At 38.7% G+C, this 27370-nt stretch overlaps 1 protein-coding gene across 1 annotated transcript in view; it reads right to left on the reverse strand.

The window, feature by feature from the left end:
- LOC126298331 (dynein axonemal heavy chain 7-like) overlaps positions 1-27370 on the reverse strand; it is a 1150327-nt gene that overhangs the window by 202637 nt on the left and 920320 nt on the right. The window contains exon 46 of the mRNA XM_049989626.1: positions 17894-18053. Coding sequence (XP_049845583.1) covers positions 17894-18053 — 160 coding nt within the window. The remainder of the gene's footprint in view (positions 1-17893; positions 18054-27370) is intronic.

Consider the following 27370-nt stretch of genomic DNA (forward strand, 5'->3'; position numbering starts at 1 on the left):
CACTAGTTCCAGTTTGAATGGTTTCATAGACAACTTCTGTTGCAGAGTTTTCCACACTGTCATTGGAGCCATTTCGAGTTCACAGGACACACGACACACTGATTTCTTTGGAATCCTTATGAATGTCTCTTGAATGTGCTCCACATTGACTTCACTCACACTGGGACATCTGCTTCTGTTTGCCGGGCACAAGCAACCCATTATAACCAATTTGTTGTGCCAGTGGTAAATGGCCTTCCTTGTTGTTGGCTTCTTACCATACTTTGTTCTGCTGAACAGCTGTACCACACTTATTTTTGTAGAACTCCAACACACAAAAAGCTCGCTCTGTACCTGAACTCGCTATGTTTGCAACTATCGTTGACTATCTTCAAATTACAACTACACTGTGGCAGTATTCATGAAAAAAAGCTTTCAGGGTTTCTCTTCAAAAGGACATATGTATGATATATGTACAATGAAAGTGTTCCCGGACTTTATGTACACCCTGTATTGGATGAAAACTTATATTAGTAGGCCACTCAACTTCATATGAAGACATGCACCTGACTGCGCAATATAAAATTTCAATTTTTTCAGTGCTGACTGACTGCAATATAAAACTCCAGTTTCTCTAATGAAACTTGTCCACTTTGCTGAACAACTGGCTGTTCTCTGCCCTGAACATCACAGGCACAATTATATCAATTCTCAGATATACACTCCATCCACAGGCCCTGGTGGGCTCTTCAGTACTGACTGACTGCCATGTCACTCTTTGTCACTCGAGTCATCTCAGGTGACATGGAGGGGTGTGAGGCCAGCAGACCAGTCTCCCAATTGTTGGCAGTTTTCATGACCTGGAGCTGTCACTACTTGGTCAAGCAGCTCCTCACTTAGCATCATGAGACTGAGTGCACTCTGTCCCTGTTCTCCCACCAAGGCAAAATCCCTGGCCAGCCACTGTGACTGAGCACTTGTAGGTGCTTCAGTCTGGAACTGCACTGCTGCTGTAGTGCCAGGTCTGAATCCTGCCTCGAGCATGGATGTGTGTGATGTCCTTAGGTTAGTTAGGTTTAAGTAGTTCTAAGTCTAGGGGACAGATGACCTCAGATGTTGAGTCCCATAGTTCTTAGAGCAATTTGAACCATTTAAAGAAAAATCTCTGGTAATAATGGGAATCAAATGCAGATCCCCAATGTGCCAGTAAACTGACAGATATAATCAAGTGTCAAAAGAAAATTAGATTGAGAAAACTAATAAATTATGAGACAGAATTATTGTTCAGTTCTATCTTCAAGAGGCAAAAATGTTTAGTACTACTAATAGACACATATAAAAATAAAATTGATAATACAGTCCTAGTTTTGGAACTATTAACTCCTTCATCAAGCAGGAATGAAGGATAGATTAAAGAAAACTAAAAAGCAAGGGCAGGTCAGTCAGACACCAGGATTAGAGGAACCCCACTGACATCAGAGACAAAACATTGTAAAGAAATGTGCCAGTTGCCATACAATGATGATAAGGACACAGTTAGAAGTCAAGATAAATTAAGGGAAAGCAAAATGAATAGTGCAATTAGGAACTAGCATAGCAGAAAAAAGAGAGAAAGATGGGAGGCAGGAGATGAAAAACTAAAAGCAATAAAGAAAATGAATGAGATGTAGTAAATAGTGTAATCTAAAGAGGGAATGCTGGACATTAGCAATAAAGAAAGTAAATGTGATTAAATAAAAGTATTACCGAAGGAGGGGATGTGGGGCATGTTAATGTTAAGTAAGTCCATAAGGGCACCACAATTTGAGAATGCACGGAGGGCAAGTTCCCATCTCAAGAGTTCAAGGAAAAAATAGTGTGGGAGGATCCAAAATAGCCCTGTGGTGTAGCAGGCCTTCAGGTCCTTGACTCATGCTGTGTTCAGCAACTGGGTGTTGGCCGTCCCATATTAGATGGTTCTTCTATGGTCAGTTATGTACTAAGCCCATTTATTATTGATCATGCCTACGTAAAATGTCTTGCAGAGGACACAAGTTAGTTCACTAATGTACCATCTCTGACCTCCTACATTCTCTGATGCATCCCCCTTTGTCTTCCCTACCCCTATCAACACTACAGGAGGATTCCTCACATCATGGGTTCTGGGTGACTTGTTCTTAATTTTTTATACTTCCAACCTAACACACACTTCTCCACAAAGAAGGAACTAACAGTTTTAAAAGCCAGGATTGTGTCATCACTTTTACTTTTATATGTATCCATTGGCAGTACTAAATATTATGCCTCCCAACCAGAAATTCTGTTTCATGTTTTATATGATATAAGTAAATCTATCATTTAACACTTTTGGTCCTGGAATATTCAGACAGGCTGTGAAACAGCAAAGAAGAGTTTATCCATTTGCTATTATTCTACTCTTTTTAAATAACTAATTTTTTCTTTCCTTTTAATAGACTGTATTTGTGCAGCTATTGTATATAACAGGAGAGCATAAAATTTACGAGTTCTCAAGTATATAGTATTTTATATACTCTTATGACATACTGTATTGTTTACAACTGGCTGACTATTATGGTATATTTGCTTTTGATTAAAGTCTTATTAATTAAGTGAAATTGCTTACTGAATTTGTTACACCAGTTTGTAATGATAAAATCTGAGCAAGTTAATCAGCAATTTTGAGCTGACTGACACCATTCATTAGAAATATTTGATTTCATTGTTTTTCCAACACTAATTAACTAAATAATATTAGTAATTCAAGGTTAGCCACATCCAAATTTGCTTTTGGCTTTTGAACCATTATGCTTTTTAGATTCCATCATTTGACTTTACATTTCTATCATCCTCTTTTTTTTTTAACCAGATACAACTCTTCATTATTCAATTTGTCACTAATTAAGAACCTACATGTATTAGCAAAATTTAAGACATGACAATCCTATATGTAAGTCAGTAATGTACCACAGAGGCATACAGTGTACTACTAAAATAGTACTGTGAACTTTTATACTTTTCTAAAAAGCCATCTTGTAGTTAGGCTCAGTCGCCACTTGATCTTAAGGGTCATCTACTCTATTAAATTTTCACCCTACTGTTTTATAGACAGTAATGTAACTGTCAAGATTATATATCATCATGCCTGATTTTATGTACTAGACCCAATGCAAAAAAAGTCAATTTGATTTCAGAAATTAACATCTCTACATCACTCATTGATTAATCAACATGTAGTTGTTTATCTTTGTGAAGTTCTTCTGTAAAAATCTGTCTATGAGTGACTTCCACTATTGTTGTATTTTTGTGTCAACAACATGAACATTTGTTTGTTTCTGTCTGTGATCAGAAAGTTTATTGTGTTGAAGGACTGTAGAGTCAAAAACTAACCTTCTGATTTTTGGCTTTTGGAATTCATATGTGAAGGTGCACTGTAAACATTTTGCCATTGTCATACTGATTCATAGGATATTGAAAGTGTCTGGCTGTGACTATATTTCTAGGTGAGATCTGAAATCCCATCATATTGCTGTATGTTATACAAGGTGTACAATTTTTCTTCCCCATTTGCCAATAGGTGGCGACAACGGTAAGTAGCAGTCAAAAGAAACAGATCGCAGACATCAGGCAGTTAGCTTGGACCTCAGTCAACATAGCCTCATTCAAACATTAGTCAATTTGTGTCTGCATTGTAAAGTTGCTCTTTGATTGAAAATGTCAGTTTATGAGCCTAATTTTCATCATTTGCGGGAGGTGTTACTGTTTTGTTTCAATATGAAGAAAACATCGGCTGAATCACATCAAATGATCTCAAGTACATATGGTAAGGATGCTATTAGTGAAAGAACGATTTTTAAGTGGTTTCAATGCTTCAAGAATGGTGATTTTAACGTCATAGACGGGCACAGTGGTTGAAAAAAAGAATGTTTTCGAAGATGCGGAATTGGAGATATTGCTGAGGTAAGATTCCCGTCAAACTCAAGATGAATTGGTACAATCAGTGGGAGTGACACAGCAAGCCATTTCAAAACAACTCAAGGCTATGGGCATGATTCAGAAAGAAGGAACTTGGGTCCCGTGTGAGCTGAAACCAAGAGACATTGAACAGTGTTTTTGTGTTTGTGAACACTTCCTTCAGAGGCAAAAACAAAATGGATTTGGAATTGTATTGTGACTGGGGACGAAAAATGGGTTCATTATGATAACCCTAACCACAAAAAATCAATGGGATATCCCAGCCATGATTCCATGTCGATGGCCAAACTGTGTAGGCACGGCTCCAAGACCACGCTCTGCATTTGGTGGGACCAGCTAAGTGTCATGTATTATGAGGTGTTAAAATCAAGTGAAACAATCACAGGTGCTTGTTATTGAATGTAGTTATTGTGTTTGAGCAGAGCTGTTGAGTGGTACTTAAGATAGGTAAATAAATTCGTGAAATCAATGTGAAGTGGAGTAGAAATTAGAACATAAATGAAAAAGTTTAATTTAGAAGAACTACACACTGGCAAACAGTGGGCAGAGCAGCAGTGACAGAAGAGCCAATGACCATGAAGTCAGCATGTTAAGGAGAAGCCATCATCCTCCCCACATAAGCGGAAGCTGTCACTTCAGCCATCAGGGCATCGCCCGACTGACTCATGTGTTTCTCAATTGTTACATCCGATCAAAGGCCCTAGCCTACATTCAAAGAGCTGTTGATTCAGCCGTCAGGGCATCGCCCAACCAGCTCACGTGTTTCTCAGTTGTCACATCTGATCAAAGGCCCCCGCCTCCATTCCAAGAGCCAATGAATGACGTTAATAAGATTCTTTGAGAAGCTTTTCAACGTGACAGATTAGGCAATGACCTTGAAGTCGTTCAACTCCAGTGAACTGAAGTGAATAAATACGCGAGACGTAGTGGGCCCGGGAAGAGTAGTTTTCAGTTCAGTTTTGGTGCTGAAAGACCATCATGCAGGAAGAGACTCCATCGTACACAGAAGCATGAAGTCCGCCAAATAGAATAGCAAGCAGCAGCCTCGCTGCCAGAAGACAGAAGTTAGAAGGTATTCGAAGACTGGTTTTTACATACCCAGGTTACTCGTGAGGATGGGAAGGAGACGGCCTCACATCAGCATTCACCTGTGAGCTGGTGATGAAGATCTGACAGCCGAAGACTAGCAAGCTGGAGTCCGTTGTTCGAGTCCAGGACACTGGCCTTCCCCCTGCCGCACTGCTCCACTGGCTGACGTGCAACACTGACAAACGCAGCAGCATAGAGAAGAGAAGCACTGGGATGACACATCCAAAATATCACTATCCGATTCATGACTTCGTTCTCAATAATTAAACAGGCCACAGCACAATGCGCGTCTCCAGTCAACTGGGCGAGATGGAGACACAAGATACACACAACGAGGCATAATCAGACGCCACCGCTGCCACAGCAGAGGCTTCACAAATGACACAGCTGCCGCTCTCCCAGACAGAACATTCGAGTAAGGAAACAGTTGTACAAAACTTTCAATAAAAGTTATCTTATGTAAAAATGCTTTTTCATTCTTCCTCATACCCAAGCCAAGAAAGAACCCACCTTGTCCACATGTTGTTAAGAAAGAAAAAGTAATTTATTTAGTGTTTTTCACGTTGACATAATGCTTTAGAATGAAATGCCCTTTGCAGTAATGCTCATCCTGACAATTGACTAGCATCAAAAGAGAAAACTCAGCTACATTTGGTGTCAGAGAAAAAAACCCTTGGCTCAATAGGAGGTGTGAATGACAGTCACTACAGGTCCACAGTTAGTATTGTTTAAAGTGTGAAAGGATAGAGGTTTGCATAGCAATCGTAATATTTTCTTTATTAAGCAGTGTATTTTCTCTCATAATTTTAAGAGTTTGTCAAAAATATTTAAACATCTTATTAATTCAGTGAAGTAAGTTTGTGTAACTAATAGTTTGTAAAATGATGACATGAAATCGTACCAAGTCAGAGTCAGCACCACAAGATGTTTCTACTGAGGAAGGTATTCAGAGCTTAGTTAATCATATAGCACAGCTTAAAAATGATAATAATGCATTATTTAAACAGTTGAGTGAGGTTAGGCAAACCAGTTCAATCCCTCCCACCCTAGATTCCTTAGCAGCAGCCTTGGTAACTCCTTTTTCAGGTAAACCTGGCGAGGACATAACAGCCTGTTTTGATGATTTAGTAGCAGCTGCACAGTTAGGATCATGGTCGGATGAGCAGCTCTTACAAATGACAAAGTTAAGATTGCTAGGAGAGGCTAAAGCCCACATATTATGCCATGAAGAATTACGGAATTTGAGGAATTGAAGAGAGGATTACTTAAAAATTTTCAAAAACAGAACAGCTGTAGATTTTATAGGGAAAAATTAAACACTATCACTCATAGACAGAACAAGTCCTTAGAAAGCTTTGTAGATAGGATTAGAAAAGTTAATATTAACACCTATCAGTTGACAACTAGTGAAGTAGCAAATAAAGTTATTTTACAAGAGGCAGAAGATAGAGCTCTGGGTACATTTTTACGTGGGTTACCTTCTGAAACGACCCATCATGTCAGGGCAGAGTTTCCTACAAATTTAGAGGAAGCTGTATCTGTGGCGACGGCTTTAGAAGAAATAGGCAGTGCCACTAAATACAAGGAGAAGTGAAACGTATTTTCAGCAGGAGTATGATGTTTTAGGTGTGATTGACAGGGACATATAGCAAAAAACTGCAGACAACCTCAATGCACTAATTGTCAAAGAATAGGTCATACATTCAAGGAATGCAGGTCTAAGAAAGTTTTTGGAAATAGAAATCAGTTAAACTCAAATGGGAATGTTGGAGTCGCCGCAAATCATTCCCTATAAAATTTCATGCCATTAAGGTGAATGTGAAGGCAGAATGCTGGTTATCTGCTACCATACAGGATAAAGAGGCAAGGCTACTGGTGGATACAGGTGCAAACGTATCAATAGAGAGTAATGAATACATTGGAGGAAAGAAATATGACACTCCAAGGTATAGATTGAGTGGGGTAGGAGGAGGTAGAGTGAAGTCATTAGGATGTACATCATTGATTTTCTATATTCACGGTGTACAATTTCAAGAAGATGTAGAAGTGGTAACAAAGGTAACTGACGGGTACAACGCGATCCTAGGACTGGATTTCCTGAACAAACATCATGCTAAAATCGACCTCAGACAGCAAACTGTAGAACTTAGAGGGATAGTGTTTCAGCTAGGTGACACCGCTGCAAAGGGCCCGTTGCCGCAAGATTTCCCCAACTGGAAGGCGAAATCAACTACACTGCATGCAACGTCCTTGAAGGTTGATTCGCGAGATAAGATACCATTTGGCTCAGGAAAACTTTTTTGGATGACCGTTGACCCCGAGTTACCGACAGATACAGTGTGTCTAATAGAGCCATTAGAGGAAGAAGAGGAATTAGATGTATAACATTGTTTTGTACGTAGAAGTGTTGTACGGATTCAAGACATTGAGGGAAAAAGAAAAGTACCAGTACATATTGACAGTTTTGGAGTAGAGGACAAAGAGTTGCATAAGGGAATATTAGTAGCTACACTCAGTACTTTTGAAGAAGAAGATTTCATTTGGTCAGATATTACTGATGGTCAGACATCTATAAAATCGCATTACGCCAGAAGATTGAGCATTTGAAAGGAAATGATAGACACACGATAGAAGCAGTTTTAGTTGCGTTCCAAGATTTATTTAATGCAGAAGGTCCACTGCCAGCAACAGATATCACATAGCATAGGATCCCAACAGGAAATAGCCTCCCAGTTTATAGGAAGCCTTATAAAGTCCCGCATCACTTACAGCCAGTGCTGGATGAATTTTTAGAACAGCATCTAAAAGATGGAATATTAGAATATTCTGATTCACCTTATAGTTCAAATATTGTAATTATTCTAAAGAAGTCTCCCGACAGTACGAAACGATATAGATTTTGTTGTGACTACAGACACCTTAACAAACAAACTATCTCAGTTGTTTATCCTCTTTTGAACATTATAGATATCATTGACAGTTTGGGTAACAGTAAATACTTGTCAACAATCAATTTACGTAGCAGATATCATCTATTGGAAGTTGCACCTGAAGATAGGCATAAAACAACATTTTCTACCCCTGGAGGCCACTAACAATTTAAAAGAATGCCTTTCAGTTTGAAAAACGCACCAGCAACTTTTCAAAGACTACTCGATGGAGTATTGCAAGGACTCAAAAATCAGCAATATTGTGTATATCTAGACGATATTATTGTATTCTCCAAAGACATTAATGAACATGCTGTGTGTCTGCGTAATGTTTTTCAGAGACTTAGAAAAGCTAAATTAACATTAAATATGGAAGAATGTAGTTTTGCATTGACAGAGGTTACATACCTTGGGCATGTCAATTGTGAAAAAGGAATTAAAACAGATCCTCGATTAATTTTGGCAGTTAAGGACTTCCCAACACCACAATGCATTAAGCAAATACAAAGTTTCATTGGTCTCGCATCATATTACTGAAAATATGTTCAAAATTTTGCTGAAATTGCCTGACCTTTAACCCAATTATTGAAAAAGGGTGCAAAATTTCATTGGTGTGAAGACTGTGAATCAGCATTTAAAACCCTTAAAGATAAGTTAACTCACAGCCCAGTATTAGCCTACCCAGATTATAGTAAAGAAATTATTTTATCCTGTGACGAAAGTGGTCATTCAGTAGGAGTTGTTTTGAGTCAGAATGTCAATGGCCCGGAACAGCCCATAGCCTACGCTTTGAGACAACTAAAACCGGCAGAAAGAAATTATTATTCAAAGGAGAAAGAATTGTTAAGTGTTATTTATAGCATCAAATACTTTAAATGCTACTTGTATGGTAGGAAATTCAAGATTATTAAAGACCACACAACTTTGAAATGGTTGCTTGGGTTAAAGGATCCATCTAGTCATCTCACCCGTTGAGCCCTATGACTTCCCAAAATGGATATCGAAGTTATCCATAAACCAGGCAAGAAACACATGAATGCAGATTGCCTAAGTCGGAAAATAGCACTTTTGGAAGCAACAGGCTGAGATACTGAGGGTTGGAGAAAGGCACAAGTTGAGGATACAGAATGCAAAAAATACGCAACTCAAAAACAATTTTGTTTTGAAGATGGTGTATTATGCCGTAAAACAAAACTTGGACCATGAATTGTTGTTCCCCAACACCTTAGACAAGAAATAATTGCAGAGGCCCATGATCATATCCTTGCAGGACACAGTGGACAGCAGACAACCAAAAGACATGTAGCAGAGCGATTTTTGTGGCAAACCAGAAAGCAGGATGTTGCGCAGTACGTTTGGAATTGCATTGTGTGCGCACAACAAGCTGAACTTTCTCGTTTAAAAATACCCTTACAGAGGCTCCCCAAGGCTTCATGCCCATTTCAAATCAGTGGAACGGATCTTTACGGGCCATTCCATAAAACACCTGCTGGTAATAAGTATGTTCTTACGATTATCAATCACTTTTCACACTATCTAGCTATGGTGAGTCTCCCAGATCAGCAAGCAAATACAGTTGCCCAAGCTTTAGTTAACAACTGGATACTTAAATTTGGAATACCTGAAGCTAATATAACAGTTCAGGGATCTAATTTTATATCTGAATTAATGAAACAGCTATGGCACTTACTAAAAATACGTAAATTACGCACAATTCCATTACACCCTCAATGCAACGGACGCACAGAAAGAGTTCATCGGACAATTGGCAAAATGCTTAGTTATTATATTAACAAACAACTTTCTAATTGGAATATGTATTTACTGTCGTGGTTGACAGGAGAGCCAACCGTGTTAGCAAAGGAGGCCGAAATGCACGCGTTTTAGCTCACGCAGGCTGGCGTGAGGTCTGTAACATGACAAGGGAATTAGAATTGAGAAAAACGGACGTAGCTGGTGGAATACTTAACTTTAATCCATTAATGGAGAACGTCGCTCTTTATGGTACATGATTCACAATGTCAATAGTACGGATACTGGCGCCTTGCTAGGTCGTAGCAAATAACGTAGCTGAAGCCTATGCTAACTATCGTCTCGGCAAATGAGAGCGTAATTTGTCAGTGAACCATCGCTACCATAGTCAGCTGTACAACTGGGGCGTGTGCTAGGAAGTCTCTCTAGAGCTGCCGTGTGGCGGCACTCGGTCTGCAATCATTGATATTGGCGACTTGGGGGTCCGACGTATACTACCGGACCGCGTCCGATTTAAAGGCTACCACCTAGCAAGTGTGGTGTCTGGCGGTGACACCACATTTACCAATAATCGTGTCAGTGTACAACGCCAAAAAGCATGAAGCAACTGGCATGTCACCTTATGAAGTGGTTTGTGGGAGAAAAATGCTGTCCCCTTTTGATATAATCAGGAAGAAAACTGGAAAAGTCGGAGAAACAAGGCTTTGGAATGACGAGAAAGATTAGGTAATGCCCAAGCTAAATATCCAAATTACAAAATTGGTCAGTGGGTGATGCTGTCAACCCCATACATTGCAAAAGGAAAAACGAAGAAATTTGTAACAAAGTACAGAGGTCCTTATCAAATTATTGAGATCATGTCACCAGTCAATGTTAAACTGCAACTCCCACCCGAACTACTATTGTCCATGCAAGTTGTCTAAAATCTTTTAAGGGTGCTCCAGATGCAATTCCTTCAACAATAGTGTCTGCTTTTCCGAAGGGTGGAGGAAGTGCCCGAAAAGGAAAAAGAGTGGCCACTCAAGCACAACATACAGATGTGGCACTGTACAATCTTCGAGCAAGGCTGCGAATATCCTAGTTGAATCATAGTAGACTGTGGATAGTATACAAATGTAAATAATTAATAAATGATAATGGGTCATTTTTTAAGAAAAAAAAGTTGAAGTTAGAAACACGTAGATCTTGCAGTTAACAATGTATTCCCTCTTTTCTTTGTTTTTGTTTTTACAAGGTTGGTAGGTCCATAACCATGTGGTTTGCTTTTTTTAGAAAATGCCAAGCAAGCACTTCCTACACAAAACCTATCCTACCTCAATGACTCCCTTGACAGTTCCCTTCTGAAGTCATTAGATTTGTTCATAAACTCACAGGAAGGCAAAATTGATGCCAATGTTATGATGCAACATGCCTTACAGTTGAAAAGTGAACACAAAACTTAAATTATAATTCTAGGAACGGGTATATCTGGAACCTTTGTGTTAGTGTTCCTGCTTTGTACAGTTTTGTTTTATTTAAGACGAAAAAATAAGCCAAATAATAATATACAACTTCACCAAATCCCTGTTAAATGCATACAACACTTTTAACTGGTGTACTTCAGTGGTTACTTATGAGCATTAGTGTATTAATTTTGTTTATTGTACTTCAGTCTCTTGTTAAAGTAAACAATACTGTAGAATAGATATTCTTGCATTAATATAGGGCAGATTAAACAGGGGTTTCTATGTAATTTTCTAAGTGAAAAATCTATTTTTGTTTATTCATGTCATCAAAATTTGTTACACTTATTATAACGATTTATGTGTGAACTATGTGATTCATGATCATACAATGCTTTAGTAAAGTGATAAATTATTTTCAACATACTTAATGTGAAGCATGTGTAATCATTTAAGTCGAGAGTTTTCATTGATTGTGTTAATGCTTTTGCCGTGTGAAGAGTGGAGGAATGTCGAGTGGTAAATTTGAGGGCGAATTTCTCCAAAGAGTGAAGGAATGTTGAGTGGTACTTAAGACAGATAAATAAAGTAGTGATATCAATGTGAAGTGAAGTAGAAATTAGAAAATGAATGGAAAAGTTTAGTTTAGAAGAACTACACACTGGCAGACAGCGGTCAGAGCAGCAGTGACAGAAGAGCCAATGACCATGAAATCAGCACGTTAAGGAGAAGCCATCACCATCCCCATATAAGCGGAAGCTGTCGATTCAGCCGTCGGGGCATTGCCCAACTGGCTCACGTATTTCTCAGTTGTCACATGTGATCAAAGACCCTCGTCTACATTCCAAGAGCTGTCAATGCAGCCTTCACGGCATCGCCTGACTGGCTCATGTGTTTCTCAGTTGTCACATGCGATCAAAGGCCCTTGCCTACATTCCAAGAGCTGATGATTCAGCCATCAGGGCATCACCCAACCGGCTCACGTGTTTCTCAGTTGTCACATGTGATCAAAGGCCCTCACCTACATTCCAAGAGCCAATGACCGACGTTATGGACATTCTTCAAGAAACTTTTCACTGTGACAGAAAAGGCAATGACCGTGAAGTCGTTCACCTCCAGTGAACTGAAGTGAATAAATACGGGAGACGCAGAGGGCTCGGGAAGAGTAATTTTCAGTTCAGTTTTGGTGATGAAAGAACATCATGCAGGAAGAGACTGCCGCACTGCTCCACTGGCTGACGTGCAACACTGACAAACGCAGCATCATAGAGAAGAGAAGCACTGGGATGCCACATCCAAGGTATCACCATCTGATTCACGACTTTGTTCTCAATAATTAAACAGGCCACAGCACAATGCGCGTCTCCAGTCAACTGGGCGAGACGGCAACACATGATACACACCACCAGGCATAATCAGACGCCACCGCTGCCGCAGCAGAGGCTTCGTAACCAACACAGCTGCCGCTCTCCCAGACAGAACAATCGAGTAAGTAAACAGTTGTACAAAACTTTCAGTATAAGTTATCTTATGTAAAAATACTGTTTCATTCTACCTCATACCTGAGCCAAGAAAGAACCCACCCTGTCCACATGTAGTTAAGAAAGAAAAAGTAATTTATGTAGTGTGCTCCCTGCCACCGTTGGATAAGCAGCTGCCAGCAGCAAGTCGTATAACCCTAGCTTACTTATTTGTTAGATAGTTTAATTAATTTCTTTGCGTGTTTTTGGGTACTTGCATTGTTTAATTCATATATTTCGGGCGTATTATAGTATTTGAGGGTTGTCGCATCGCGCCTTAGTACCTGAATAGTGTAAATTCGCGTAGTCGTCTGTCTTCTGTTTTTGTTTTGAACAGCCAGTGTCGGTTGGTCACAGCCAGTGTGCTCCCTACCGCCGTTGGATAAGCAGCTGCAGCAGCAAGTCGTATAATCCTAGCTTACTTATTTGTTAGATAGTTTAATTAATTTCTTTGCATGTTTTTGGGTACTTGTATTGTTTCATTCATATTTCGGGCGTATTATAGTATTTGACAGTTGTAGCATCGCGCTTTAGTGTTTACTTGGTAGATTCTTACTTAAATTGCGTGTGAGTTTCGTATAGGAGGTGCAATTTCGAGTTTTAGTTACTGTAATCGTAAATTCAGCAGATTGTAGCGCAGTCGTTAGGCATTTGTACAGGTTAGTTGATACGTTGTTTGCGTGTTTCGCTTGCGTTATCTAGGCACGGACTCGTGTTTCAGTAACTGTTGTTCAACGTCGATAAGAATGGACAGGGACTGCGATTGCTGTGTTCGGATGAGGGTTAACTTGGCATCCCTTCGCTCACAGCTACAATCGGCGCTGACTTCGGTCGCACAGCTTGAGGCTTTTGCCAATGGGCATCACTGTGGGGAGCCGGACTTGGGTATCACAGGGATGTCAACCTCGTCCCGTCTGTCGCCAGATCGGTCTGCCGCTGTGGTTGCCCTGGTTGCTGCCCGCAGTGGAACTGAACCCTCGCCTGTGGTTGATTGGGAGGTTGTTGCAAGGCGTGGCATGCAGCGAAAGGCGTCCCCGGAGGCTGATCAGAAAGCCTCCTCGGTGCGTCTGACAAACTGGTTTCAGGCACTGTCTCTGGCTGAGCCAGATGCAGCTGTCTGCCCTGTTTCAGAGGATGATTCTCAGCCTTCAAGGTCCGGGCAATTGCAGAGGGTGGGCTTACTGGTAGTTGGGAGCTACAATGTTAGGCGCGTAATGGGGCCCCTCAGGGATACGGAGCTAAGGAGGGGAAGAAATCCAGAGTGCACTCTGTGTGCATTCCGGGAGGAGTCATTCCTGACGTGGAAAGGGTCCTTCCGGATGCCATGAAGAGCACAGGGTGCAGCCAGCTGCAGGTGGTGGCACATGTCGGCACTAATGACGTGTGTCGCTTTGGATCTGAGGAAATTCTCTCTGGATTCCAGCGGCTATCTGATTTGGTGAAGGCTGCCGGTCTTGCTTACGAGATGAAGGCAGAGCTCACCATCTGCAGCATCGTTGACAGAACTGACTGCGAACCTTTGGTGCAGAGCCGGGTGGAGGGTCTGAATTAGAGGCTCAGACGGTTTTGCGACCGTGTTGGCTGCAGATTCCTTGATTTGCGCCATAGGGGGGTGGGGTTTCAGGTTCCGCTGAATAGGTCAGGAGTTCACTACACTCAGCTGGCGGCTACACGGGTAGCGGAGGTTGTCTGGCGTGGACTGGGCGGTTTTTTAGGTTAGAAGGCCTCGGGAATGTACGGGGTGGGCTTCAATGTCAAAGGGTGCATGGCAAATACAGGACGTGCTTGGATCAAGGAACAGTCGGAATTATAGTTGTAAATTGTTGTAGTTGCGCTGGAAAAGTCCCTGACCTTCAAGCGCTAACAGAAAGCACAGAAGTTGATATCGTTATAGGTACAGAAAGCTGGCTAAAGCCTGAAATAAGTTCTGCAGAAATTTTTACGAAGTCTCAGACGGTGTTCAGGAAAGATAGATTAGGCAGAATTGGTGGTGGAGTGTTTGTGTCTGTCAGTAGTGGTTTATCTTGTAGTGAAATCGAAGTAGATACTCCGTGCGAATTGATATGGGTGAAGGTTATACTTAACAGTCGAATTAAGTTAATAATTGGCTCCTTCTACCGACCTCCAGACTCCGATGATACAGTTGCGGAACAGTTCAGAGAAAGTTTGAGTCTCGTAACAAATAAATACCCCACTCATACGGTTATAGTTGGTGGGGACTTCAACCTACCCTCGGCATGTTGGCAAAAATACTTGTTCAAAACCGGTGGTAGGCAGAAAACGTCTTCCGAGATTGTCCTAAATGCTATCTCTGAAAATTATTTCGAGCAGTTAGTCCACGAACCAACACGAATTGTAAATGGTTGCGAAAACTCACTTGACATCTTAGCCACAAACAATTCAGAGCTGATAGAGAGCATCATGACTGATACAGGGAATAGTGATCACAAGGTCGTTTTAGCTAGGCTCAATACAGTTTCTTCCAAATCCATCAGAAACAAACGCAAAATAATTTTATTTAAAAAAGCGGATAAAGTCACCTAAAAGACAATTTCCATTCCTTCCAAACTGACTATGCAAATGTAGACGAGATGTGGCTCAAATTCAAAGATATAGTAGCAACAGCAATTGAGAGATTCATACCTCATAAACTGGTGAGAGATGGGACGGATCCCCCGTGGTACACAAAAAAGGTCCGAACGCTGTTGCAGAAGCAACGGAAAAAGCATGCGAAGATCAGAAGAACGCGAAATCCCAAAGATGGGCTAAAATTTACAGACGCGCGAAATTTAGCACGGACTTCGATAGGTTCCACAACGAAACATTGTCTCGAAATTTGGTAGAAAATCCGAAGAAATTCTGGTCGTATGTAAAGTACACAAGCGGCAAGTCGCAGTCAATACTTTCGCTGCGCAGTGCCGATGGTACTGTTACCGACGACTGTGCCGCTAAAGCGGAGTCATTGAACGCAGTTTTCCGAAATTCCTTCACCATGGAAGACGAATGGAATATTCCAGAATTTGAAACACGAACAGCTGCTAGCATGAGTTTCTTAGAAGTAAATACCTTAGGGGTTGCGAAGCAACTCAAATCGCTTGATACGGGCAAGTCTTCAGGTCCAGATTGTATACCGATTAGGTTCCTTTCAGATTACGCTGATACTATAGCTCCCTACTTAGCACTCATATACAACCGTTAGCTCACCGATAGATCTGTACCTACAGATTGGAAAATTGCGCAGGTCACACCAGTGTTTAAGAAGGGTAGTAGGAGTAATCCATTTAACTACAGACCTATATCATTGACGTCAGTTTGCAGTAGGGTTTTGGAGCATATACTGTATTCAAACATTATGAATCACCTCGAAGGGAACGATCTATTGACACGTAATGAGCATGGCTTCAGAAAACATCCCTCTTGTGCAACGCAGCTAGCTCTTTATTCGCACGAAGTAATGGCCGCTACCGACAGGGGATCTCAAGTTGATTTCTAGATTTCCGGAAAGCTTTTGACATCGTTCCTCACAAGCGACTTCTAATCAAGCTGCGGACCTATGGGGTATCGTCTCAGTTGTGCGACTGGATTTGTGATTTCCTGTCAGGAAGATCGCAGTTCGTAGTAATAGACGGCAAATCATCGAGTAAATCTGAAGTGATATCAGGTGTTCCCCAGGGAAGCGTACTGGGACCTCTTCTGTTCCTGATCTATATAAATGACCTGGGTGACAATCTGAGCAGTTCTCTTAGATTGTTCGCAGATGATGCTGTAATTTACCGTCTAGTAAGGTCATCCGAAGACCAGTATCAGTTGCAAAGCGATTTAGAAAAGATTGCTGTATGGTGTGTCAGGTGGCAGTTGACGCTAAATAACGAAAAGTGTGAGATGATCCACATGAGTTCGAAAAGAAATCCGTTGGAATTCGATTACTCGATAAATAGTACAATTCTCAAGGCTGTCAATTCAATTAAGTACCTGGGTGTTAAAATTAGGAACAACTTCAGTTGGAAGGACCACATAGATAATATTGTGGGGAAGGCGTGTCAAAGGTTGCGTTTCATTGGCAGGACACTTAGAAGATGCAACAAGTCCACTAAAGAGACAGCTTACTTACACTCGTTCGTCCTCTGTTAGAATATTGCTGCGCGGTGTGGGATCCTTACCAGGTGGGATTGACGGAGGACATCGAAAGGGTGCAAAAAAGGGAAGCTCGTTTTGTATTATCACGTAACAGGGGAGAGAGTGTGTCAGATATGATACACGAGTTGGGATGGAAGTCATTACAGCAAAGACGTTTTTCGTCGCGGCGAGACCTTTTTACGAAATTTCAGTCACCAACTTTCTCTTCCAAATGCGAAAATATTTTGTTGAGCCCAACCTACATAGGTAGGAATGATCATCAAAATAAAATAAGAGAAATCAGGGCTCGAACAGAAAGGTTTAGGTGTTCGTTTTTCCCGCGCGCTGTTCGGGAGTGGAATAGTAGAGAGATAGTATGATTGTGGTTCGATGAACCCTCTGCCAAGCACTTAAATGTGAATTGCAGAGTAGTCATGTAGATGTAGATGTAGATGTAGTGTTTTTCACCCTGACAGAATGCTTTAGAATTAAATGCCCTTTGCAGTAATGCTCATCCTGACAATTGACTAGCATCAAAAGAGAAAACTCAGTTACAGAGCATTAAAAGACAAATGGCCACAATACAATGAGGGGCCCAATAAAGTGATTTAGTAGCACGGCGTTGCAAAAGAGGTCAAAACATACTTGGAAATGTTAAAGTGAGAAGTCCTACCCCACCCACCGTATTCTCCAGACATTTCTCCCTCTGACTATAACCTGTTTAGATCAATGGCACATGGCCTGGCTGACCAACACTTCTGATCTCATGAAGAAGTCACAGATTGGATCGATTTGTGGATCACTTCAAAAGATGAACAATTTGTCGACATGGGGTTCATACACTGCCCGAAAAATGGTAAAAAGTAATGCCCAGTGATAGAAAATACTTTGAATGATACATGTGTAACCACTTTAATTCATTAAAGCCTCAAATGTCTGGGAAAAAACTGCAGAAGCAAAGTTGTACACCTTGTAATAAAACTGGAAACAAGTCAGATTAACTGAATACTTTGTTGAGTACATTATTTGAGAATTTTTTGTAGTACATTTGCATGGTAATGCAACAGACTTTCATTGAAGTGATAATTTATACCTTAGATGAGTCCAGTATTTTTATAGCTCTTTCATCTTCCAATATGTTACCACTGCTCTGTGACAGAGCAATTAAAATATCATCTTCAACTTGCTTCAGTGATTCTCGATGAGAAGTGCTTTCAACAATCAGATTTTGGCGGGTCTCTTCCAACTCTGGCCTGCAATTTCAAGGCATTTCAGGAAATTATATAATAAACATTTTGAATTTCAAGCAAACAGTAAGTAGAACATACAAAATCAACCAAAAAAAGTAAGAAAAATCTAATCAAATATGTAAATAACATCACATGAAACTTGAATTAATCAACATATTTTGTAAAGAATTCTGAACTGCTCTTTTGCTATCCAGTGATTTACAGGAATGAAATGTACTAAGACTGCACTGTAAGAAATAATATGTCTAAAGCATTTTAATAATAAATTGACAGGGACACTACATGGTAGTGTGCAATAAGTCAAGAATTTGGGTCAGATGGAAAGCATGCTCGGATAGTCAAAGCAGGTAAGGTGACCACATGCATAAAGTGGGAAACCCAAGTCTGATTTCCAGTCTGCCACAAATTTTCAACTTTTGTCATTGAATTATTTCAAGGCTAAAGCTTATCTGACACTTGTACATTCTTCAAAATACTGATATCTACTGCTGCTGTATCAAAAACAGCGGAGTACATTCTGCCTGACATTTCCGATAGAACAGACAAAATATACATATAGCGTATTTTAATAACAACTCTCTTTCAGATGTAGATAATGAAATTTGAGGCAAGCTAAAAAGATAGAAAATGTGAAATTTATCAGAAGATGAAAGTGAAAAAAAATCATAAGTATGTAGTAAGTATAAACATAGTACAGCTGTAATATGTGCAAGATTCACAATAATCAAATTTAAGTGACATGTGAGAAAGTGCATGATGTTATGGCTAACTTCTTATGTACAAGTGAAAGTGAAATAATGTAAATTAATTAAACAAACACTGTTTCTGCCTTGTTTCATAAATTTTATTATTGTTATTGCACAACCTAAGTTTCACATTATAAGCTCATTTTCAACTACATTACTGATTCCAAACGATGATAATGCACAGATAAACATAATGATAAGGAAAAGACAGTCATCCCAACTTCTTAATGTATAGATACACAGCTGAATATAAAATTACATCAAAGATCATTTTTTAACAAATTACATGTGGAGTTAAAGTTACGCATCAAACATGAACTTTTTATCTACTGGTGGATTGAGGTCCAAAGTTTAACTATAATCCTGGAGTTGTGATATCATCTAAAAGAGGTGAATAATTAATGGGATTTGCTCGATTAATAATAGGTGTGGTGATGTAGACATCTGCTAAGAATGAAGTTGGTCACTGAGTGGTGTTTTGGTTCTGAGGCATCAATGAACATCTTTCTTTAACTTTTCTCACTTCTCTTCTTAGTGGACTATAAAGCATTTAGTACATATCGATGTGACTGAATAATAAATGTTGCTTTAAACAAAGACAAACATGATTCAATTATTAAGATGACCACTGAAATATGTATGTAGCTACTAAAATACATTTTATTTGTTTCTTTTTGATACACAATTCTATGAGATACTGGACTCCAGATGATAACAGCTACGGACTCTGAGCAATAGGAGCAGTGGCATACCATAACTTGTAAAAGATGGTGGTTGTTATGTGGAAAGGACTGAAAGATGGACTTGAGGAAAGGACTAAAAAGTAGATTCAGTTATATGCCCTTAGAGAAATATAATTAACATAAAGTGGAAAGGAAAAAATATCTACAACAAATGTGAACTGTGAAAAGGCTGTTTCTGTTTTGTTTATGAAAACCATTTTCAATACTGAAAAAAACTAAAGTGTCTATTCCTTCAGATATGCATACGTGACAATCTGCAGCTGTTGTAATGTTACAAAATTTTGTCACAATTGTGAATACTTTTGACATCAGCAGTGTTATGCATGAAAATCATACCTATTGGTATAGTTGTGCCAGATTGGGACTTCACATCTACTTCTACATGATTACTCTGCTATTCACAATAAAGTGCCTGGCTGAGGGTTCAATGAACCACCTTCAAGCTGTGTCTCTACTGTTCCACTCTCAAATGGCACACGGGAAAAACGAGCACTTAAATTTTTCTGTGTGAACCCTGATTTCTCTTATTTGATTGTGATAATCATTTCTCCCTATGTAGGTGGGCGTCAACAGAATGTTTTCACAATTGGAGGAGAAAACTGGTGATTGAAATTTCATGAGAAGATCCCGTCGCAACGAAAAATGTCTTTGTTTTAATGACTGCCACACCAATTCACGTATCATATCTGTGACACTATCTCCCCTATTTTGTGATAATACAAAATTAGCTGCCCTTCTTTGTACTTTTTCAATGTCATCCATCAGTCCCACCTAATCTGGATCCAATACTGCATGGCAACATTCCAGAATAGTGCAGACAAGCGTGGTGTAAGCAGTCTCTTTAGTAGACCTGTTGCACCGTCTAAGTGTTCTGCCAATGAATCACAGTCTTTGGTTTGCTCTACCCACAATATTATCTATGTGATCATTCCAATTTAGGTTATTTGTAATTGTAATCCCTAAGTATTTCGTTGAATTACCAGCCTTCTAGTACCCATGTGAATAACTTCACGCTTTTCTTTATTCAGGGTCAATTGCCACTCTTCGCACCATACAGATAGCTTATCTAAATCATTTTGCAAGTCATTTTGATCATCTAATGACTTTACAAGATGGTAAATGACATCATCATCTCCAAACAATCTAGATGGCTACTCAGATACTTTCCTAACTCGTTAATTTAGATCAGGAACAATAGAGGGCCTATAACACTTCCTCGGGGAATGCTGCATGTTACTTCTGTTTTACTTAATGACTTTCCATCTATTATTATGGACTGTGACCTTTCTGACAGAAAATTACAAATCCAGTCGCACAATTGAGACGATACACCTTAGGCACACAGTTTGGTTAGAAGACGCTTGTGAGGAACGGTGTTGAAAGCCTTCTGAAAATTCAAAAATATGGAACACAGATTACCTGCTTATTGGGAGTGGTCACCTTAAAGATCTTAGCTGTCCATGCACACTTCAAGGACCAATCAAAACCTCCATATGTCACAGAGTCTACTCCCCCATTGCTCACAGCTTACCTGGATTTCCACAACAACGTTAGTGAGACAAATGTGTTCAACATAAGTATTACCATCATTTTACCCATCTAGGCTGTAATACTTATTATTGAAATGCATGTTCCTTCAGATGTGCATCCATGTCTGAAGGAACAGACATTTGTGACAGTCTGTAGCTATATTAATGTTACAAAATTTTATCACAATTTCAAATACTTTTAACATCAGCTGTATCAGGCATAGAAATCATACCAATTGGTGACACTAATTTGTGATGGACTGGAACTTGAACCCAGATTTACCACTTATTTTATGTGGTTGCCTTAACCATCTCAGCTATTCATGCATGCTTCTGGAAGGACAAAAATGGTAATACTTAAGCTGAACATCCCTGCTGAGAGAATCCAGGTAAGGGGTGCAAGCAATAGGAGTGTAGATACTATGACATATGGAAGTTTCAGTCAGTCCTGGAAGTGTCCACAGATAGCCAAGATGTTTAAGGTGATCATTCACAATAAGCGGGAAGTCAGGGTTAGAGTTCTGGGCTGGCAAAAATTTTCATACATCACCGACAGGTATAATTACCATGTTTAATACAGCTGATGTTAAAATATTTACAATTGTAACGAAACCTGTAAAGAAAGAGTGTCAAATTACTAAAATTTTCTAAAAGTTAAAGCTCTATGTGTATCTATGTATGCATGAAATTTACTGTGGGTGTTTTTAAATTTTGTTACATCTGTTTGATATCAAAATGTTCAACCTGGCCATATGTTGTTCTGTTTAATTTTTTAAGGCATAACATATGTAATTAGTGTTTGTTATACAGTATTTCTTAATTGAACATGTTTACCAAGAAACTTATAATTTTTATATTGCTTATGTGTTATTTAATTCTCATAGACACAGTTTCCAAAACAGAACCTTTCCTGACAGCTTGTTATAAATGCTACCAATTTTGACTGTACTCAATGTTTTTGTAGATTTTTTTTTTCATTGGATTATCCAACATAACACTATCTATCTGTAGAAGCGAGTGGAGGTAATGACACACAGCAAGGTGGGATAGCTCCACTTGCTACAATTCTACTCCTTAAATTTATAGTTTTTTTCTTTTTCCTTTGTTCATTTAATGCTTATACCAGAGAAATTCCAATCCATATCAAGTTTCATAAAACTTCATTATTCACTCAGTAATATTATCATTAATAATGACAACAACATAATATGTTTACCTAGAAATATCTTTCAAATATTCATGATTTACATCACCTATAGATCACATCCATGTCAAAAATAAAAAATGTTAAAATTTTCTTGTTTTAAGAATAATATAGTTCATTTGAAAGCCCTAATTCTCCTCTTTTCTTCAGACATTTAATGTTTTCAGCAACGCAGCATTTCAAAAGTTAAATGCATACAAAATTTTTGTGTCGTAGAAATTTGCAATCTTAAAATGTACAACAATTATTTCCAAAATAAAGTACCACAGTTTCACATCCCTAATTTTTCTGTTTATGAAAATGTAGACTTTCACTAAACTAACCTGTTAATTTGTTAATAAGTCCAATTAGAAAATTTAACTTTCTCAAAATTCTTTCATGAATTTTGTGAACGCCATGCACATTAAGTTTCGCTCCTTATGACAACTGATTCCCTATTCAGTGTTAACTGACAAGGAGAACATGTCAAGTGCCATCACCCAATTTCCCAGGAACTTTACTCACTGGAAGAGCAATCAAAATAAGGAAAGTCTAAGCTCATCCATAGATATTCGACCGTTTGTGAGAAATGACAGTCAATATTTTCAAGGTATTTTCTAGGTACTTTATGTGCCTTTTCCTGCACAATATCCTCAAAAAGAAAGGTGGCTCAGTACTAAGCATTGTGGTATCTTAATTTAGAAATTATGTTATTTTTATTTCTTTTGTTTTATTTTATTCTTTTTATTTATTTACCCATGTCCATAGTAGATCACTACACAAATGATTAATATCAAATTAGGGGATATGAGAACTTTATATTAATTGTAAAATTACAGCTTGATTTCACAAAAGTGTTACATATTTATTATATAATGTATATGTGTATGGTATGTAGAGGAGTTACAATCTTTTCAAATTCTCATGTTCTGATATTTCATTTTCACATCAGTTCTTATTAATAGTCTTCTTTTTATTCATATGTTTGTTTTTAATGAATGTTTGGTTCACTCCCTCGGATGATACTGATCATAGAAACATTCGATACACAGAATCATGAACATCACAAGTATTGCAAGATCATGTTTGGTACAGTGAAATTTCTTCATATGAATTTCACTCAAGAAAGAAACATCATTAACATTGGTGAAGATTTCACAAGCTGAACATAATTTCCTGGTAAACCATGCATAATGGACCACTCCTCCGAAAGCTAGTACCTTCAATTGATTATGAATCAAGATATGCTACAGAAATTTCACTGAAAACAATTTCAAATAATTTTCTCATTTTTTAATTCATTCATATGATGTAAAATTATTAGATCGTTAAGGACATGGTTATACCAGTAAATACTACGAAAAATTTGTGTAACAATTTTCTGCAAACATGGAAAACAAAAATAAAAATAATAATTGGGTTGTGAAGACGGGGTGCAAAATTAAGAAGCCATGATGCTAACCATTGTGCCACCATTTTGTCAGAGGGTATCTCATGGTAAAAGGCAGATAAAGTACCTGGAAAAATTCCTAGAAAACAGGTTATGCCACTTGCAATGTACCCTCTGTGAGTGTAAAAATTGGGATTATTTGTAACCAGGAGATAAAAGATATTACCATGCATTCTCTATCTGCTCAAAATAATTTTCATGTAAGGTATTTAGAGCAATATAACTGAAATTGTCTCGTCCTGTCATCCACCCTAATGTCTTAAGTCTTCCAGTCTGCAGCTAGAGAGCTGAAAACTCATAGTAATATTACAATATGCTCAGAAAATTCATGGGTGATGGTCTTCACCAAAATGAATACATATCTTGAAAGTATTGTAGAAGGATTTTTCAGTCCTAAAAATACTAAATGTGCATGTCACACACGTTTTGCTAGTCTAGTTACTGATTCCTACATTTAACGTGCATGAGACCTATTCTGCAGGAAAGCCATGGGAACAGGGGGTGGAGGTGATCCTACAATTCTCCTACTGTCAGCAAAGATGAAGAAATATGTATCCTAGATCATCATAGAAGCATCTAAGTCTCTGGTTCAAGATAATAGTCAGCTTCAAATCAAAAGACTGTGATCAATTCTGGGAACGATGATTAAAATCTCTTACTCAGCTTACAGCCCACACACAATACTAACTGTCTTCACCAATTCAGCAAATTGCCTGTAGAAACTAAGATTGGCATCTATACTCAGACAACAGTAATCATGAACCATGATTTACATCTGGATGCAGCTAACTAACTCAATAGACGTTGGCAGAGCCTTCTCCCTATCTCAGAGAAGACCTCCTGGCTAGCTTACTGAATGGACACTGGCCTGCCTATCAGACCTGCTTGCTATTCCTGCCTAATGTTGGAGTTCACTATGACCAATAAGCACACTCTTTGCTTTTGTCTGAACCTGCAAGGAAACTGGTCCCACTTGCAACAAAGAAAGACCCATTGATGGCTCATATGCACAGAAGCAGAACAGATAAATACAATACAGAATTAGCAAATACAGTGCAGCTTCAGTTATGTTATATGACAACAGAGTTTGTGTCTATTTTACAAACTGCATTAAATTTAAATAGATACATGTCTTATGCAATTAGCAGTTCCTTAAATTGGTATAGTGACCAAATTTTGTTATACATGTAAAATAACTAACTCTTGTGACTCTTGAAGTTTTCCAGCGAATCAAATATTCCACAAGATTTCGGGATTGCAGCTGGATCTTGTCGACTTCTTTCCACGATATTTCGGCTGACAACCTTACAGCCATCTTCAGGCGAGTGTTTGACACTGGAGATTGCTAGTGCATGTTACTCTATTTATACGTAAAAGTGCCGCAAGATGCGCATGCGCTAGTTACTGTTAGAGAATGCCTGGTACAAGTAAAACATGCGCGACCCCTGTTGGCAGACGTGTCCAAAACAATAAAATGCAAAATTTCAATATTAAAATTAAAAATTAAAATTACTTGTCACTCGACATGTCAGAAGGCAAAATAAGTTTTCTTTTGGTTGACATTAAAGAATTTTAATTTTAATATTGAAATTTTGCATTTTATTGTTTTGGACACGTCTGCCAACAGGGGCCATGAATGTTTTACTTGTACCACGCATTTGCTTGCACTCCATAAATGCAGTAATATTGTAGAATGCCTTGGAACTGACACGTGGTGCGCATGCAACGGTAACTTGTGGCACTTTCAAGTATAAACAGAGTGACATGCACTAGCAATCTCCAGTATCAAACACTCAGCCGAAATATCGTGGAAAGCGGTCGACGAGATCCGGCTGCAGTCCCGAAATCTTGTGGAATAACTAACTCTTCTTGATACCCCAATATATACAAAAAAATGAACCAGTAATTGGCCAATTGATTTACTATTTAATTTAACAAGGAAATCATTTGCGGTTTAGTCACTGTGTTCCACAAAGAACAGAATTAACTATTTTTCTCAAGAGGCTGTCATTCGTTTCCAGACTGACACTATTTTGTAGGCCATTGTACAGTTTTATTCAACTATATACATACATACAAAAGCATACTAAGTTTTATTATTGTTAAAGTATTAGATAATGGATACAATTGTATGCCTGCAGTACTCTTTATAATAGTGAATAGCATTCATATAAATGCCTTTAAAAATAATAATAATAATAATAATAATAATCATATGCAAATGAGAGTTATCCGTGCAAAACATTCTTCACTCCAGTAATTATTGTGGCATGAATGTTCTGTAACCCACTATCTCCTCACCCTACACACAACAGTTTCCTCTTCCTCCATCCTATCAGCCTGTCCCAAAGTCATATTCTTACATCACCATCACCAGCTCCCCACTGGTTCTGACAATCAAGCTTCACATGACTAACCTGTGCTCATGCAACCCCTCCCTCCCTCATTCGTAGCCAGCAAACCAACTGCCTCCTTCTGAGGTGCTACTGACTCACCCCAAACACCTCTCCCTGCCTCCCATCTCTGTCTCCCTTTACATACCCCACCCAATACAATCTCCGGATACATATGTAGAAGTATGTTTTCTGTGTGTATTTGTACTCTAGCTTAAGAAGGGATCACTCCAAAAGCTAGCACGTTTTCCTTCTGTGCATGTGCCCCTATCAGTGAATCAATGTTTCTGCTTTTTGGTGAGTAGTTTCCTTTAATACAAAACTGTTTTGTATATTTAGTAGTTCCAGATAAACATAGCTACTTATAAATAACTGCTGTTAACAGAGGAGTGCAAACTAGTAGAGGTATACTTTACTTATCCTGGAACTTCACATACAGCAATTTGAGGAAAAATGAATCTAGATAATATGTATGAAGCAAAAATGTGAGTAACCAACCCATACAATTCATTATGTAGTCATTCTAAACAAGATGATGCACATTTGGAGGGATGGTGATTCTAATCCCCATCTGGTCATTTAGAAATAGATTTTCCATATGTCTACTAAATCAATTTCCTGTGAAAAAAAATCATTATTTTGCCATCCTCATCCTTCCTTAAATTGAGCTTTTTGTCTGTTTCTAAAGACCTTGTCATCAACTGGATATTAAACTCTAATCCTCCATTCTCTTATGTCACATAGTATATCTCATATTCTTTGTTCAATGAATACTTCAGGCTGCAGAACATATGTACTCTTTCCAAGTGTCCTGGCAGATTAAAACTGTTTGCTACACTGGAATTACCTTCCATATACAGTGTTCTTATTTACTGAATGTTTGAAACACTTGTCTACCTCTAATAACTCTTACATACTAAGAAAATGCCAAGATTGTTCCTAAGAAGATGCCATATGCCATCACTTCCCACATTTTCTGACAGTTATTGGCAATCTGAAATTAACATCCTACACAGTCATATTACCACTCATCTGCCAATCATGGCATTTTCTATATTGAGTTATCACATTAGTTTGCAGTTCAAGTATCCAGTATTGTTGAATCCGTATTACTTCTGCATGATGTCAAGTTTAGGGACCTCAGAAATTAAGCCAAATCCATTTAGATGGTGACTCAAACACTGAGGAACTGAATGTCAGTATACAACAATAAAAGTAGGAATGGCATGATACAGAGTTTATGGACATTGTGAGAAAAACTTGACTTTTCATGATT

Source organism: Schistocerca gregaria, chromosome X (assembly GCF_023897955.1).
Source record: "Schistocerca gregaria isolate iqSchGreg1 chromosome X, iqSchGreg1.2, whole genome shotgun sequence".
Classification (NCBI taxonomy): Eukaryota; Metazoa; Arthropoda; class Insecta; order Orthoptera; family Acrididae; genus Schistocerca; species Schistocerca gregaria.